The following is a 17,357-nucleotide window of genomic DNA, read 5'->3' as shown; positions in this document are numbered from 1 at the left end:
TTTTGCATCAAATAGAGGGAAGGCAATCGTTCACATTATCATTTTGCTTCTTTTTTCTACAACCAAACAAGCAAACAAACAATCAAACAACTGGGCGCCGAAGGTCAGCCCGCACGAGTATGGCATTTGTATTAAATCAAAGTGCTGTTGCTGATCGACGGTGATTTCAATCAACGATCGTCGTCCTCTTGATAGGTGATCGTAAAGCTGGTACTACCATTTCAAATCCTCACAACTCACCTTTTACACACCAATTTTTTGTTTTGTTTTGCTTTGTTTGTTTGGCACAATAAAATGGTTGCAAAGGTGTAGTAAATACAAAAGTAAATGGCTGGAATCCCAATATACGCTGGCACACTTGTCAGCCAGTCGATGTTTTTTTTTCCGGAGTCCATCATCAGTAACCGGTCACGAAATGCAACCAATTGGACTTCCAAACGTCCTGACCACTGGGGCTTGGGAAGGGGAATTAAACCACACACTCCTTCTCACACCTTGCCTTGCAAGACACTTGCTTTTTCGGCTGCACTCGTTGGCGTCGTCGCATGTCTAGTTTTCCCGCAACGCATCGATAGGTTTTGAGGTTATGAAGAGGAGCCTGGTTGGAGGAGGAGGAGGAGGAGGAGGAGGAGGAGGAGGAGGAGCGGGTAGGGAGTTTTGAAACGTTTTGGAAAAATGGAAAGGTTTCAGCGGCACGCACTGGCCCGCAGCTGCCAAAAAAACGAACGGGAAGCGTCGAAATACGAATGCCTAAAGCGTCGCGAGGTGTGAGCTTTTGGTTTGTGCACGGTTCGGTGGTGCTTGGCAATTTGCGCCGTGCCGTGCCAGGAAGCATAAATATTGTACCCCAATTAGTTTGCCGTTTTTTCTTCTTTTTCTTCTTCTTCTTCTTGGGTTTGTAAGCAATCCCAAAATGTCTCATCTGTGACTTTGGCAGAGATCTTCATTGGTGTCGCTGTTGCCCCCTTTTTCTGCCCCAGCTGATCCGAATGATCGTATTAAAAGGCCTCTCAATTCAACTGTCTCTCTCTCTCTCTTTCTCTCTCATCTTTGATTATGTAATAACTACAATCTTGCACTACATACCAATCCCTCCCGAAAAAAAAACCGGTACCAAACCTTTTGCCGACCCAAATTGTTGGTCCGGTTTGTGGACGCTACCGGGCGAGTAGGGGCTTTGCGTCAAAAATCACCACAATCAATTATGATTGGTGCGTACAGCGCTCGCGCGCACAGATGGTGGTTGAGGAAGCAATGAGCTAGAAAATAATTGAAACACAAATCGCACCACGAGAGTCCGTCGCGAACGAACGTGCGAATCTTATCTTGATTCGGTAGCCCGGTAGCCAACGATTGAGCACCCGCAACACTACCACCCGACCTGACATAATGGCGATGGTGGGTTAATTAAGACCGCGTCAGCCAATCCAGCAGTAGGTCGTTCGTTGCTCTCTGACACGCTCTCCAGCTAATAGTTTTTGTGTTGCGTTTTGTGCGCCGCTCGGTTTTCTCGGCGTTCGCGAAAGTCGCTACCGGCAGAAGGAAATGGGACGGTATGAAAATTGTGTCACCCGTACTGTCTCTCCGGCTGCTCCGGCCTGCAACAATTTTACCATAATGATAATCGCCTGCGTCCGCCCCAGTAGGGGTGTAGAAAAAGAAAAGCTAAGGAAACGCTGCAGCGCTAGAAGAAGAGATTTAATAATAAAAAAAAATCATCTCCCTTGACTGTGGGAACCTTGGCTGGCGAAGATAAACGGCCGTCGCGCTATCGACATGATGGTCATGTTGAATGAATGGAAGAAGGTAGAGTGGAAGGTGGACAAATGATAGGAGGAGAAAATAATACGAGCCACACATCAAGCTTGAGACGACGGTTGAGGGTCGGTGAAGAGGTCAGCCCGTTGAATAATAACCGCACAATCATTAGGGTTCAAAGCGATCGAAACGGCATATCGTACATGGCAATTCCGACCGAGCGAACAATTCCGAAACGCAACCTTCACCCTCTTCTCCTGCTTGAGTCCGCTTGCCTTTTATGATAATGCGCATCCACAACATCCTTTATCCTTTATGCTGAAATATGACAGTCCGCGAAGGACTTTCCGGGCTTTTAATATCATTGCGTTCCCTTTTTTCTGCGCGCCCAATATGGAAGTTCGACAATGTCGCTCGGTTTAATTGAATGTTTCACGCAAAAAAAAAAAATGCAAATAATTCTTCACGACGGCGCCTTACACCAGAGCTTGTTTTGGGGTTTGGGGACGACCGCCAAACCAAAACAAGAGACGGTGCGCTGAAGTTATTATCAAATTAGCACTCCGATTCGATGGGAGGCAGCGTTGATGCTCCGTCGAAGATGCCGCTCGCAAAGACAAAAAACAAATAATTCAATTTGAGTCTTTGCGTGGTTTTTGGGGGTGAATTTCTTTTTTTTTCGTTTTTGTTTGCCGCCCTGTCTAATGAGTCTAATTCATCGAGCTGCAAAGTGGGCCACCCGGTGAATGTGCTACCGGCGGTATGCTGCTGCTGCTGCTGCTAGGTCATTCCCGGTCGTAGAGAGCGGTAATCATCAGTCCAGCGGAATAAATGACAAAATAAATCCAGGCACTGTGTAATTGCACGATTAATTCCCAAGCTGTGGATGGTTTTCGTTTCTGTGCCGCTCCATGCCATCATGTTTTGCACATCAAACGGCTATTGTTGTTACCCTTTTTTGACATTTCAATGCCCTTGCAGTAGGTAAACTGCTCGTACACACAAAAGGCGTGTACTAAAAAAAACACGCACGTGCTTAAGTTTCATCTTGTCGTCAGATTTAATTCGGTTGATAAGCGCTCACCACCAACTCAGCGGTGGCTTCTCACTTAAACACTTCATTAACATAGAGTTCATCCATACATTTCGCATTTGCTTATCTGCAGCTACCTCTCCTGCCTAGGTGTTTTTAGCCGGGCTTGCAGGGAATGTGCTCTTCCTCGGAAACCTTGAAACCAGCGATAAATGGGCAAAGTGCTGTGAGAACGTGTCAGGGTCGGTTCCCAGCAGCTCGAATCAAGCAGCTCGCTCGAAATTAAAGGCCCTGCGCCATTGTTCGGCCCGTTCGAAGTGCAGCTACATAGCTGGCCCTCGCTAATGCACCTTTTTGTTCAACGGTATGTAGAATTAAATGGATTGCACGTGCACAGCTGCGTGCAGTTCGGGGCGGCGGCGGCAGCAGCAGTGGCACGATCGCATCTTGAGTGATGAGCCCTGTTTTTTTTTGTTCTACTGTCTGCGTTACAATGAGAAAGAAGAAATGTCGCGGCGTGATTCAACGTGTACGTTGAACAGGAATGTAATTGGAGCACGCGAGGAAGGAGCGCATTCCCCACACCGGAAGCGAAATGGCTTGATCACTACTTGATGGAGGGGGTGGGGGGGGGAGCGTTAATCACGTAATGGATCAAATTTGTTAAATTACATTGCATGAATTGTTATTGCGCTGTGTTGAGGTGGCCGGTATTCGAAAGCAGGTTCGTCACTTATGTGATCACGTGTGAGCCTTTTGATGTATGGGGTGTGATTAAAAAGGCGTTTCCTCATCCCTATCACCACGCCCACTGGGTGGTGATGGGGAGGTAATATGAATTGATTAATGATTGTCCACAGCAAAAAAAGAGTAAATTAAATAACGTTCGTCACTTTAGGTCTTTTGATGTGGACCGATGTGTATGAGTTGGAGGATTGTTGCTTTCCATTGTGTAACAGGTGAAAATCATACCAATCGACGCGTTTGCATTGAAAATTAAATTACTTTCTTTAAATCCATCTATCATGTAGCAGGAGGAATATTCTGAGGTTCGTCACTTTGAGTCTTTTCATTTGCGGTGAATGGTGTGCACCCTCGTGCGTTTGATCATGCACGCCTTGGACGATCATCAATTTAAGTCTTCTAACTGGTGGCACAGTTCAAGTTTTTTAACATGAGACAACCATACAAACCGACTCACTTGCAAATAAATCATAATACATTGTTTAAAACCACATTGCATGAGCACCTTGAAGCTGTTCAGGTTCGTCACTTTGAATCTCTTGATAGGCGGCAACAGTGTGCAGTGGCTCATACGTTCGTCGCTTTAAGTCTTTTATATGATGGCACAGTTGAAGTCTTTTGACAGGTGACAACCGTACAAATCGAAATTTTAGTATATAAATGATAATACTTTGTTTAAAACTCTACTCCACATTGTATCTTCAGCTACTTGAGGTTCGTCACTTTGAGTCTTTTGATAAGTGGCAACAGCTAGAAACGAAACGTTTCCATTCAGAAATCAAACCGTACACGCCTATTTACGATCATGTGGCAAACGATTAGAAATCGCTTAATGTATGCCAAAACCTGTATACAGTTGATGCCTTCCTCGTCCCCCCGTTCATCACATGGATGGAGTTGATTGATCGATAATGTGTGTTTTTTTCTCTCCTATTGGCAAATCTCCATCACCACCAGTACGCCCCCGCACGTTCGCCACATCTATTTCCGGTGGTTCCGGTCTTTTGCCGAGCTCGCGTTCGAAAGTGAATCTGAATACGAGCAACCACGCGCGAAATGTGCGGGAGCGTTCGTTACTCGGTGCTGCTGCTACTGCTACCCTTACTCCCTCGATCGCGATCCCATTTCGACCTACGGTAAAAATGCAAATCGCAATCGCAATACCCCTACGCACCCAGCCTGGTTCGAGCTGGGTTGTTCGATCGTTTGCACTCTGGCAAGCGTCTGGCGGTGGCCGCCAGCAACACCAGCAACCCCAGGGACATTAGCCCGTGTTTGTGATGCTGCGTTGGAGTGCTCGGAATTGAAAACAGAAACACGCGGAGGACGCGGGCATTCCTCGGGTCTGCGTTGGTCTGCGTTGGTTACGCGGTCATACCACTCGCCGAAGGTGAGAAGAAGGCGCCCCGGATCTGTTGGCGACGATGACGCCATCGCGTTTTTTTTTTTGTTCGCACTGCAGATGCGTAGGATGCGTGCCCCGGCTGGTGTTAGCCACCGTAGAACTTAACCTACAAAAATCACCTTCCCCCCGAAAAGGTTCGTGTATTTGGATTTTTTCGTTCGCCTGTATGTTTGCCCTCTGTGTGCGTGTGCGTTTGTGCTCTACACGTCGAGGTTCCCCTCGCGCGCCTTATTTGGAGCGGTGTTGCGTACGATCGAACACGATGGAATGTCATAATGTTATAAAAATAATAGAAACAGGCGTTCGAGAACGTTGCCTGGCGCAGCGGAGCGTGCGAGGAAGGATTTACTTTCGATTTTTGTTTTTATTTTTCGAACGATCGTGAAAGTTTATCAAATGGAGCGGAGGGTATCTGTGCCGTCTGGTTGCACGATAAGATCCTTTCCCGGGTACGGTTCGCGAGTTGCTTCATTCTGTCGTCGTCTCGTCGTCCGTCACTTTCGTTGGCGCAACGTCCGGCGGCAACTCGCAGCGCAATTAACACACAACCGCAACGCCACCCCCAGGTTGGCCCCACTATTGCGCTTGATTGGAAGAATGAAGCTTCAAAGAGTGAGTGGAGCAAAAAAGAGAAGAAAAAAAAAATGCGCAAACGCGTGTAGCAGAATCCGAAGGAGAAAAGAGCAAGAAACGCAAAATAAAGCCTCGCTCCTTGCCGAGACGAGACGCGCGATGCTGGACCATGCGGCCGAAACGCGTCGCAGACTGGTTTTTTTAAGCTCGTCGCACCTACACGCGCACTGATACAGTGAGTCTCTCCTACTCACTCTCCCTCGCGCTCTCGCTCTTTTTCTTTGGCTTTATACACATAAGGGTAGTAGCACCACCAAAACAAATCCCTCACAGGGGTGGTGTTGAGGGGTGGAGGCTTAAGGGGGGTTTGCGTTGGCCATTGAAAAGGTCTGAGACCGGAGCGCGAAGGTAGAAGGACACCCTACCGATGGCAATTGTGAAGAAAAGCCCATCCGCTTGCCATGAACCGTTCGGCTATGTTTGGGCCGAATCAAGCGAACATATGGGAGAACAACACGTTCGTTTCAAATCCTCTCGTGCACATAAGAGTATGTTGAAACATGAGCAATAAAATATGAATATTGCCCGAAGTACTTTCATTGCTTTCCTTTCTGTTTTTTTTTTTTTTGAAACCAGTTCCATTCCGATTACGTTTTTCAGCAGCTTCCCAGCATCCCTAGTCGTACAAGGGGGGATGTGTAAACTGTACAATCTGGCAAGGAAAAAACACTTGCAATCCAATCCAGTCGCACACAAAACAAACAACACTCTCAACACTGTGCTTGCGCCCTTGTCCACCCCTGTGTCCCGGTGGCGAATGGTATTTGACCGTTGCGTAATTTGTTTGCCTTATTACATAAACTTCGGTAAACGCTCCCTGTACAGTACTCGACACTCTCGCCTGGGTTGACAGTGGTGTTAAGTGGTTCTGTACGGTTACAGCAGAAGACGGAATACACGCAACAATCGTTGCCGCTGTGACCTAGAAAGCTAACCTCCTTCTCCCCCTAATCATCGTAAACGTTACGACCGGAACAAGTGTGTAGACCTGAGTTTGTGGGTTTTAAAGGTGTTTCAGTTTACGTTACTGATTTACTGTCCCAATGGGTGTTACAAAATGGTGACTTAGATGCTTTTTTTTGCTCAATCTTGTCGCAAGGTCACATTTATGGCGAGAGGGAAGGGGGAGGGGTACATGTATGGGCGGGCGAACGGCGGGCTCGCGACACTGGAACAACACCAACACATACACTCCACATCCGCATACACAAAAAGAAGGCACACATGGCATCCAGCAAATCGTCGAAGCAAGCCCTTGCGTTGCTAAGGTTCGTCGCTAGGCGTTGCGCTGAAATCCATCGTTTTTCTATCGCACGGGGATTGTCTGTAAATCCGCTGTAAAATACTTTCGTTCTCTTTCTTTCGTCACTGTTGGTTTTTTCGCACTTGATGGTGATGCTGCCCTCCTAACACAACCAGCAACCACACCTACACACTAATGTACACTCTTTTTTTTTAAATCGTGACACATTTTATTATTCACCTCACACCATTCAGTGCGCACGCGCGGGCACATGAACTCGCCCGATCACCACCATAAGCCGCTGTGTGGTGTGGTGTGCCCGCACGGTGTTACTATTTTTGGGATGATTTCACATTTTGTAAAAATATTCCCCCGCAACCCCCCACCGCACAAGCACTGCTGCACTCACAAAACGTACACAAAGACACACCGCACAGTGGTTTTGCAGAAACTGCATTGTTTAGTCGGGGTGACGCGATATGATGATGATGCTGGGGTACTTGCCTCTCGGAAAGCGGAAGTGTTCAGCCGGAGCTGGCGGTGTTGGTGGTGGTGATGCTGGACCGAAAGGGTGTTTTACTCTTTTTTTTTGAAATCAAGATCTCGTCTGAACAATAGCACAGCGATACCGAACCGTTGACCACCCGCTGTTGGGGTGTAAGTGTGTAAAAAGGCAAAAGGAAACGGAAAGGGTTCGCGCGACGTGAGCGATGGAATGGGAGTCTCCCTTTCCCTTGCCCGGTAACTCCGCTACACACACACACACACCGCGCCGCCCTACGGGATACGGTTTCGCGTTTGCACAATATATCTTCAAGGTGCGCCATCTTAATCCTCCGCCCTTTTTTTTTTTTGCTTGCCTGCTTGCTTGCTTGTGTCACACACCACCTTCACACGCACACTGTCGGACGGTTACACACAGAGATCAGTAGGCGCGGATGCACTTCAGCCTCGGCGATGTGATTCATGCGATTTATGCGCGCACATTCCTGGAAACTGAACTTAACGCCCTGCCTTGCCCCTGCCCTTTTCCCGCCCTTTTGCAGCACGCTCTTCCGCACCCGCTCACTCACACCAGCTCACACGCTCGCTCGCTTGCTCGCTCGCACTCGCACGGCAGCAACTCACCTGTGCGGATTCTTCGCAGCAACATCAGCACGACGACGCCACACGCTACTGTGCTCTGTGAGTGAACAATCTTCTAACAGCACACGATGAAACTGATGGCAAATGTGTACGCCCTGCAACGACCGCACCTTGTTGATTAGAAACAATCACGCACACACACACGCACACACACACACGAACACTGGTTTTGATTTGATGGTAAACAACAATATTATTCCACTGTGGTGAACGTCAAACCGTTCAGCTTGATCCGGGGACCGGAGTTACGTGCGTCCGAACGCTTGCGCTGCTCGACAGTTTTTGTGACGGTCGGTGCTGCGATGGTTGAGCGGTTGCGGGTCTCGGTGCTCGTTGAGAGATGCCCTCTCTGGTTGTCTGTGCTGCACTATGGGCCGGATGGTGGAAAGATAGAGCGAAAACAGCATGATACATTTTTGATTTTTGTTTGCTTGATAGGATATTTTTCTGTATTGGGAGTTATTTTATACAAAATATAAGAAATATAAAAAATGTACAATTTAAACTGGTAAAAAGAGACATTTCCAGAGCGTTCTTTATGTACCGCAGAAAGGGCTGAACCGTCACGATAAGCAGGGTTGTCAAACTCTTTAGTAAGGATTGTTAATCTTTTGGCAATTAAACATGTTCTGTTATTGTCGTTCAACTGTAATGAAAGATTACGATGCTATTAAAATTTATATCTTCTTATCAGTACGTTTTCCTAAGTATACTTTGAGGTACTCAGTCCAAATTAGATTGGAATCAACAACCAGGCGTATATTGAGCTGAGCATTTAATAGCTGTACTAAGAGCTAACCATTGACTTCTATTTGGGCATTTTGCCTTTTTTTTTCAAATGATGAATGCGGTTCGTATATTTCGGGTGGTTCATCGCACCACAGCTGGTAAAACAAATAATAAGTTATATGCCTTATTCATTCGTAGCTATTTCGTGTATGTCTAAACATGTATGCAGGGGATACGCTTTGTTTCCAAGTTTCCAAGTGCCAAGTTCAATATTTTGATAATTTCCATTTGTTATAGACCAGTGGTCGGTGACGTTCAGCTCTTGGTTCCTTTTATGGTGGTTTAATCCCTGTTTTTAAGCTTTTTTGTGATACACTAAAAATAGTCAATCAATTTCGCTTTTTACATTGAACATTACTGTTCTATCTCATTCAACAGATAAGATTGAAAATGTACGATTACATAGCCGGTTAAAAACATAACTGTGATGAATTATGTTAAACCCTTTGATTTAATTGGACAAAAAGGTGATGTAGCATAAGTTTTAAACTTGCCTTAAAAATGCAAACAAGTTTTATATTTCTTTCGGTACCTTCTATTAAAAAAAGGCATTGAAAAAGAACAAAAAAAGACAGAAAACAGGAAAATATAAATCATAACGAAAAAAGCCAAGCTCCAACTAAAATGCTTTTTAACGAATGGTCTTGAAAACTTTCAGTGCAAGCTTTTCCGAATGCATTAGCATAAGCTTGCAGCGTGAGCTTGAAGCGGAAGCTTTATGGAAGCTTTTGCTGTTTCAGGGGTGGATCGAAAAGTGTTACTGGAGGGTTGAAGGATCTTAACGTTACTGTTTTAGTTATTGTAAAAAAGCCTTTACGGTGAGCTTTTAAGATTTTTTTTAATTCTCATACACTCGGACCTCCCTGGTTAATCTTCCTTAGCATGTCAACTCTTGAATTTATGCGTTTTAGCTGGAACCTTTTTTCTTACCAAACATAAATCCTATTTTTATATTAATTTCAATTTCAATGCCAATTGCTATGATTTTTTTTCCAAACACCGGGTTTTTCATACCGAAAGAACTTTTAAGCCAATTTTCGAGCGTTTAGCCAACACGCGTTTAACGCGATTAAATTCTGACTGTATAAATATTCTTCTTTTTATTGGGGTAACGATCGTAACGTGGCAATGCCGGCCTATTCTGGCTTTTGAAGCTTAGTTAGTACCACGCAACCGGATAGTTAGTCCTTGCAACAGAGAAACGGTCCACACCCACGACGGGCATGTTATTAAGCCCTACGAGTTCACGAATGTATCGCGGGGCCGTCCTTTTAGCTTCCAACTTTAAATATATAATATTTAATGTTTCAAAGGCAAAAATCACTTGCTTACTTTATTTTTTGTACTAACCACTTACTTATCCTTTAAGCAAGCGAATATACTTTCCTTCATTCACCAACTAGCTTATCCTAATCCAAGTACTCATTGTTTTATCCTTCCAAATCTTTCCACGTCACAATAAGAATTTTATGGAAACCCGAACAATCCAGTCCGTGCGGATTATCGGATAATCGTGCAAGGGTAAAATTTAGTATAAAAGAAGGCCATGTTTTCATTAATGAGAAATTCAAACACAGAAGTTCTTGGAGTAAACACCTTTAATTCCAACGTCCGAAATAGGACAGAGCCCCTGGATTTCCAATCTAAGCACCCCCGTCCGACTGCATAGGGTTCCCAACCTTTGGATCAGAAGCAACCAGCAGGAAGAACTGGGAAGTGTCAAAGACTCTATCCACAAGTCCGCTGTTTTTTTCTCCTCCGCTACGACTCTGCGACTCTTGCGGAGGGCCATTCCTTCGCATGGCCTGCCGGAGAAGCTCGGCTCGTAACACTTACCTTTTGCTGGATCCATTTAAACATATTTTTTTTCATCTGCCGAAAACACCAAAATCCACAAAAAAAAAAACAAAAAAACAAATACCCTTTAAATACAGTGGATTTACCTAATCTTTATTTCGTTCGCCCAACATTCGCTAGCTACAAAATCGAATGCTGCCGAAGAAGAAGCGGCTGCCACTATTCGCGTCGCCCCCCGGGGCACCTCTCCGACCCGGACAAATTTACCCGGGCGAAGGGGAGTAAGGGCGCAAACAGTGGTGGTATACACCGCTGCGTATAGTCAAGTAAATGTCAACGCTATACTCTCACATCCTTATCACACATACACACACACACAAACGCACGCTCCGCTGTCCCGTGCACTACACTGCTTACTGCTGCTCATCCTGCTCGGCGGACGAATCGTAGCTGGCCGACTGTAACAAGCTCTCGTTCTCGGGCAGCTCGTCCTGCCGCTCGACCACCGGGATGACACGTTCCGGTTTCGGGGCACTCTTGGCCGGGGCAGCGGGTGCGTCCGCCTCCTGCCCGGCTGCATCGTTCTCGGCTGTCATGGAGGAGGTGGCGACCGGTGCCACCGTGGTGGACGAAGGTTTGACCGTGCTCGTGCTGGCAGGGGCAGCCGTTGAGCTGGGTGAGCTTTCCTCGTCCGCTTGCTCCGCTCCCGCCTTAGCAGCGAGCGGTACGCTGCCCGTTTCCAGGGAGACGTCCGAGGAGGCGGCAGTTGTGCTGGGAGCGGCAGTAGTGCTCGTCGTCGTCGTTGTTGTCGTTGTCGTTGGTGGAGGCGGTGTAGTCGTCGTCGTGGTTGTGGTGGTGGTTGTCGTCGTGGTGGTGGTCGTGGTAGTTGGCTCCTCCGTTGTGGTCGTTGTCGTCGTCGTGCCGGACAACTTCGACGGTTTCGATGGGCGGGTACGGCGACCGCGTGTCGTCCGGGACGTCACCGCCGCTACCGTGCTTTCCGTCGGCTCGACCGTGGGCTTCGAGAAGCGGGACGAAATCTTGGTCGGTTTCACCGAAACCGTCGGCTTGGGCGAGGTCGACCGCGGCAGCTTGCCTGGGCGCGTTGGGCGCGTCCGACGCGTCGTCCCGGAGGAAGTGACACCGTCCTCACTTTCCGTCGTGCTGGCGGCAGAGGCGGCGGCGGCGGCCGGGGACACCGTTCCAGCAGCCTCCGTCGTGGACTGGGCTCCCTTCGAGCCGTCGCGCAACAGTGGGCTGTACTTCTTGCGAGCGAACAGCCTATTCAGACCTCCCTTCGCCGGGACGGGAGTGGAGCTGGCTGCAGCAGCAGCAGCCGCCGCCGTAGTCGTTTCCTCCTCGGCCAGCTCCTTGCCCTGTTTGCGGTCCTCGGCCGCGGGCACCTTGTCGAGACTGTCCGCGACCGGCACGCCCGGACGGCTCTGGTCCTCGTGCTTGTAGACTGAAAATATCGATTGGACACGCTGTAAGACAAACTCCAACACCGGCCCGAACCGTGACTCTGTACCTTCACCCCAAACTTTCGCAGGCAAGTGGCCACCGGCGGTGCCGTTTATGCTAGTAGTAGTAGTAGTAGTGGTAGTAGTAGTAGTGGTGCTGGTCGTGATATCACTATCAGTGCTAGTAGTAGTGCTAAGCGTGCTAGTAGTAATGGGCGGTGCAATGGTAGTGACAGTGCGCGTGTTTAGTGCAAGCGTTTCCGCCCGCCGCCGGTCACCGATACCGTCCACCTCGTCGTAGTACGGCACCTCCGGGGTCACGGGTGGGGCCGGGCGCCGCTCGTCGAACGCGTACGCCACCGCCAGGTTTTGCTGGCGCAGCTGCGCCAGGAAGTAGTCGCTGAACGTGCTAAAGTTGCTGAGCTGCGCGTACTGCCGCAGCTGCCGGTCGTGCGCTTGGGCTACGCGGGCAATCGCGGCGTCTAAAAGCAAGCGTCGATCGTCACCAGCCAGCCCACCGCCCTCGACGGTGATGGTCGATACGGGTGGCAACGGCGGCGGTGGTACGAACGGTACGGTGTTTCTATTGTTTCGAGCGTGAGCGGGCGTGCGGGCGTTATTTAACCGCTCGCTAGGACTATGAACGTGCTGAACGCTGCGCAGATCGCTCTGCGCATGATCATGAGAAAGATGATGATGGTGATGATGATGATGATCATGATGATGGTGTGAAGAAATGTGATTTGCATCGAAATGTCGCCTTTGCGAACCGTCCGGTGGTGGTGGTGATCGTTTGGGTGCGGTTTGGGAGGGAAGATGAGCGGGACGGCGTTCGAGGTGATCGAGCCGCTGGGTTGGGTTATGAAATGGGCTTGGGGCGTACGGGGAAGCAAGCAGATGAAGCGCATACCGTCGGCGGCGCCGAGAAGCACAAGAAGCGGAGGAAGCGAACCCTGAAGACAACTGACCTTTGGGACCGCCGAGCCGCATGCGGCGGAACAGTGCCGCCCGTGCCTGTTCGTCCAGCGGGCTGGCCGACGCGATCGCCACCAGCGCCACCAGCGCCAGACAGAGCGTTCCAGTTAGCCTCATCGTATCAGCGGAGGTGGGCGGGGAGATTTACACTGCAGAAGAAATGGGATGAAGGGGTGGGGTGGAGGGGGAGGGAAAACAACACGAACTTTAGTTTGGAATATCACAGATCACTGACGCACAGCAAAGCACTGCCTCTGAAGGGAGCGACTCTTAAGGTAGGACACAACATCTCGGATGAAGCACAAAGGTTGCACAACAAACGTACCCACAAATCAACGGTTTCTTGTTTCTTGTCTGCCTGCTGCGGCACAAGTTCACTAGCAGCTCCACTATGGCCCAGGCACTACTGGCAGTTTGTGGTGTGCTTGCCGTGGCAAACGTTAACAACCCCGTGTGTCACTGAATGGAGGTGTCTCCTTCCTTCTTCCTTTCGGGCGAGTACCGTTCTCTTTTTTTTTTGTGTGTAATTTCCTTTCAGACAGAACCTCACCCGCTATGACATTCACGATCACGAACAGAGTGGAGTGGGGGAGTGGGGATAAAGCGGTGGAGGTCTCTAGCGATAAGACTCGAGGGGTTTTGGCACGACCTTTCTCTCTCCCTCTCTGTGTCGTTCGCTCTCGGTTGATGTCTAGGTCTGTGTCTATGGCCAGCCACTCCTAGACCCAGACACGGGTCTCCGTGCACGTTTCACAAGAACTCACCCTTATTTTGCACACACACGCACGCAAACACAAACGCACACGTAAGGTGTACCACACGATCACACGAAACACGATCGTGCTGGGAAACGAGCGGCACAGACGCGCTAAAAAATCCACGACCGAACGCGGATGCGATTGATCACAGAATGAAAGGCGGCTTCTCGGTGGCAAGGCGCAGGCTTCATTTCACCACCCTGAAACCAGCAAACAAACGAACAAAACCTGTACCCTTTTCTGTCTATGTGTGTGTGTGTGTGTTGGGGTAAGCAGGACAGACAGTGTTCGGGGTGGTGGGGCTGTGGGTTTTACTGCTTCCTTGCACGCCCGTCACGCAACACCGAAAAGCCAACCGAAGACGCTGAGACACGCCGACGATGTGAATGTCTCTCCAGCCGTCGCATGCATAGATTTGGAGCCCTCGCTCTACGATCGAACGACTTGTGTGTATGTGTGCTTATGCCGATATGTATGCCAATCTGGCAACTGGCTCCCTTGTTGCCCGCACACTCGTCTACTAGTAGGCCGCTGTGCTACCGGTTCGCGAAATTATCATACTGATCGTTGACATTCTTCGAGCCTCGCAAGCGTGGCAACCCGCGCAGCCGTGATCGTCTAAAGCGAAAGCATTTCGAGCACCGCGTGTGCAACACGCCACAACTCGCCACTCACTTGGTGCCAGGCCCGAAAGGGAACCAGGGTTTTGCATAAACTGTGCACCATCAATAACGCTTCCTTCCGATCGCGATCGTACACTCGGGGACTTGTGGAAGTAGGTCGTCTGGGGGGGGGGGGGGTTAACATGCACGCGCAAAATGAAGGAATGATGCTTGCGATCGCTTGCCCGGTCAGCCCCTGGATCCTGGATGCATGGGCTACGTTGCCGTGAGCCAACCGCATGACACATATTACTTCTGCCTGCCTCGGTGGCAATCCGCGTGCTCTCCTGGGTTTCCGGATTCCGATCGCTGTGACCGTGAAGAAATGCTAATCGCTTCTGACCGTGGCCCAACTAGGCGGGCGATTTTAAACTACCTTATTTTTTTGCGTCGATGATAAGAAAGGGAGAAGACTGATCGATCGTTAATAGGCCATGTTTATTGACCGTGCCGCAGAAGTGGTCTGGTCCGGCGCGGTTACGGCCGGTGCGCAAGCGAGATATCGCAAGTGGCTCTAGGATGGTTGACAATATGGATTTGGAGGGATAAATGGCTTCACAGCCTCTCTAGAACCTGTTCCGTTAATGCGGGGGGAAACCATAGTGAAGAACCGCATTATCATAATGCTTTGTAGACAAAACCTGTTTGGCAGACAGGAAGATTCCTATTCGGTGCGCATTAAAAGTCAACGCATTAGAGCAGTGGGTCAGGTGGCGGATATAAAGTAAAATGTAGTTTGTGATGTGATATTAAAGTTAGTGCTTAAAAGCTTACAACATACAAACGAATTCTGGAACGACGTCTAGAAGGTTTGAATGACAACATTGGGGGATTTAGGTGGATTAAACTGAGATAAGCTTGAATTACTGTATCAATTATTATGAGTTATATTTCATCATTGAAATAAGGCTTTCAGATATCAATCCCTGCTTATACCCAAATGTTAAAGAACAGAGCTGTTGATAGAGCCTTAGTAGATGGACGAAACTACGATCACTTCAATTTTGTACCATTCTATTAAATTTTCTGTCAAATCCAAGATTCATAAATTACTTTAAGTAATTTACATACATGCCAATCTCCATAAAAAGCTCCATTCCCAGTTCAGTAATCTATCTATAGTCACCTTGGTAAAATCACTTGTGCAAAATAAACTAACCTGGCTGTAAAATAGAAATCATCGTACTATATTTCTATTATGATTTAATTCCAGAAATAAATTTAAAACCAAGGCCCTTACATCAAATCCCCGTCCATCAGGACGACCAATATAAGAACCATAACCCAACACTTGTAGTATATCTAGCTATCTTGGCCAAATATATTAGAGGGATTTCAATTTATTGTTGATATTCATTAAAAGCTCCGGTCTAGCCGAACTCAATAGTCTTGGAACGACTTTAAGTGAGAGTGATAGTAATAATAAGACCTGTTTTGTGTCCAATCCTGAGTTTGATAAACCAAAACACAAATCCATGTTAGAGTATCTTAGAAGGTCGTCTTAAAAGCCCTTTTTCATCTGCACTAACTATAAAGTAAGCCACTTGTGCTGTCAAGCGAAGCAACTGTGGCTTCATGCAAATTATTATTGTTTTATTTTAAGGCTCATCTTTATTAGAACGGTATTTCACATAAAATTCTTCCCTACGTTGTGTTGCTAAAACCACTTCGTTTTACGATCCAGCAGAGAGAGGGCGATGCCGGAAACGGGAGCTGTCAAAAGCCACATGCTACATTGACAGCTGTCAGTTGCCTGCAGTCACCCAATGAACAAAAATTCAAAATATGACGCCAAACAATTATTATTATTATTGTTGCGTTCTGGTACATGGTTTGTTGGTTCCTTTCCCCCTTGACGCCTCTACGCCCTACGTTGTGTTTTGTTGTGTCGTCTTCGATCGCCAAAGGAGACAAAGTAAAGAACACGTCCGGCTCGTATCGAGTTTCATGCGCTAGTGCCGCTTTATTCGCACACATACTTGATCAAAGAAATTGTCGATCGGCAGTGCTGCCAGAAAATACATTTAACCTTTAATTCCCAATTGACAAAACAACCGCAAACAATTCAAAATGACCGTTTCATAATCCTTACATTCCAACATAGCGGCCACCTAAATTTACCAAATTTACTTCTTGCCGTTACTTCACAAAATGCCTTTATGATATCTAATTCACTCTCTCAAACGGAAGAAGACTAATCCTATTCGCTGGCCTCTTATACAAGCCATTCCTAGTCCTGATACTAACGACTCTCACTACGCCATCTGGGCCAGGAAATACCTCAGCAATCCGTCCCATTGGCCAATGGTGAGGAGTCTTCCCATCCTCTTTCAACAGGACCATTTGTCCTACCTTTAGCTCTACTACTGCCTTGCCGCGTTGATGTTCGTTATGTAGTTCGCTAAAATATTCCCTACGCCAACGCGCCCAATGATTCTGTACCACTCTACGCAATTCCTCATACCGTTTCAATCTATTGATTGGTACATCACCCACGTCAGGCTCCGGTAGAGCGTTCATTGGAGCACCGATTAGAAAATGCCCCGGCGTCAATACATCAAGTTCTTCCGGATCCTCCGACAACGGTGTAAGCGGTCTGCTGTTGAGTTGAGCTTCCACTTGTGCCAGTACCGTCGACATCTCCCCAAACGCCAGCTGCCGATCACCAACAACCTTCAGTAGGACGCGTTTTGCCGCTTTTACCGCTGCCTCCCAAAGGCCGCCAAAGTTCGGTGCATGGGGTGGGATGAAGTGCCACTTAACGCCAGCGCCAACAGCATACCTCGATATATCTTCCACCGCCGAATCGCTGTTCATCAACGTGTAGAAGTCATCGATCACCTTACTCGCTCCTTGGAAGTTGAGACCGTTGTCGGAATAGACCTCGCTGGGCAAACCCCGTCTTGCCACAAACCGACGAAACGCCGCTAGAAATGCATGAGTTGATAGAGACT

General features: G+C 48.1%; 2 protein-coding genes across 3 annotated transcripts in view; both read right to left on the bottom strand.

Annotated features, from left to right (window-relative positions):
* LOC121594614 (filamin-C) overlaps window positions 1–8,241 on the bottom strand; it is a 42,181-nt gene extending 33,940 nt beyond the window's left edge. For both annotated transcript variants that reach the window (XM_041918068.1, XM_041918077.1), the window contains exon 1: window positions 7,945–8,241. The gene's annotated coding sequence lies outside the window, so the exon portion shown is untranslated. The remainder of the gene's footprint in view (window positions 1–7,944) is intronic.
* A 2,439-nt stretch (window positions 8,242–10,680) lies between these two features.
* Window positions 10,681–13,100, bottom strand: LOC121592298 (mucin-5AC-like). Its single transcript, XM_041913697.1, has 2 exons — window positions 12,077–13,100; window positions 10,681–12,010 (listed from the first exon to the last, which is right to left on the bottom strand). The coding sequence occupies exons 1-2, from the start codon at window positions 13,098–13,100 to the stop codon at window positions 10,962–10,964; spliced, it is 2,073 nt and encodes a 690-aa protein (XP_041769631.1). The 3' UTR covers window positions 10,681–10,961.
* Window positions 13,101–17,357: the final 4,257 nt, after the last annotated feature.

Source organism: Anopheles merus, chromosome 2L, assembly GCF_017562075.2.
Source record: "Anopheles merus strain MAF chromosome 2L, AmerM5.1, whole genome shotgun sequence".
Taxonomy (NCBI): Eukaryota; Metazoa; Arthropoda; class Insecta; order Diptera; family Culicidae; genus Anopheles; species Anopheles merus.
This window is presented reverse-complemented; position numbering and strand designations above follow the sequence as displayed.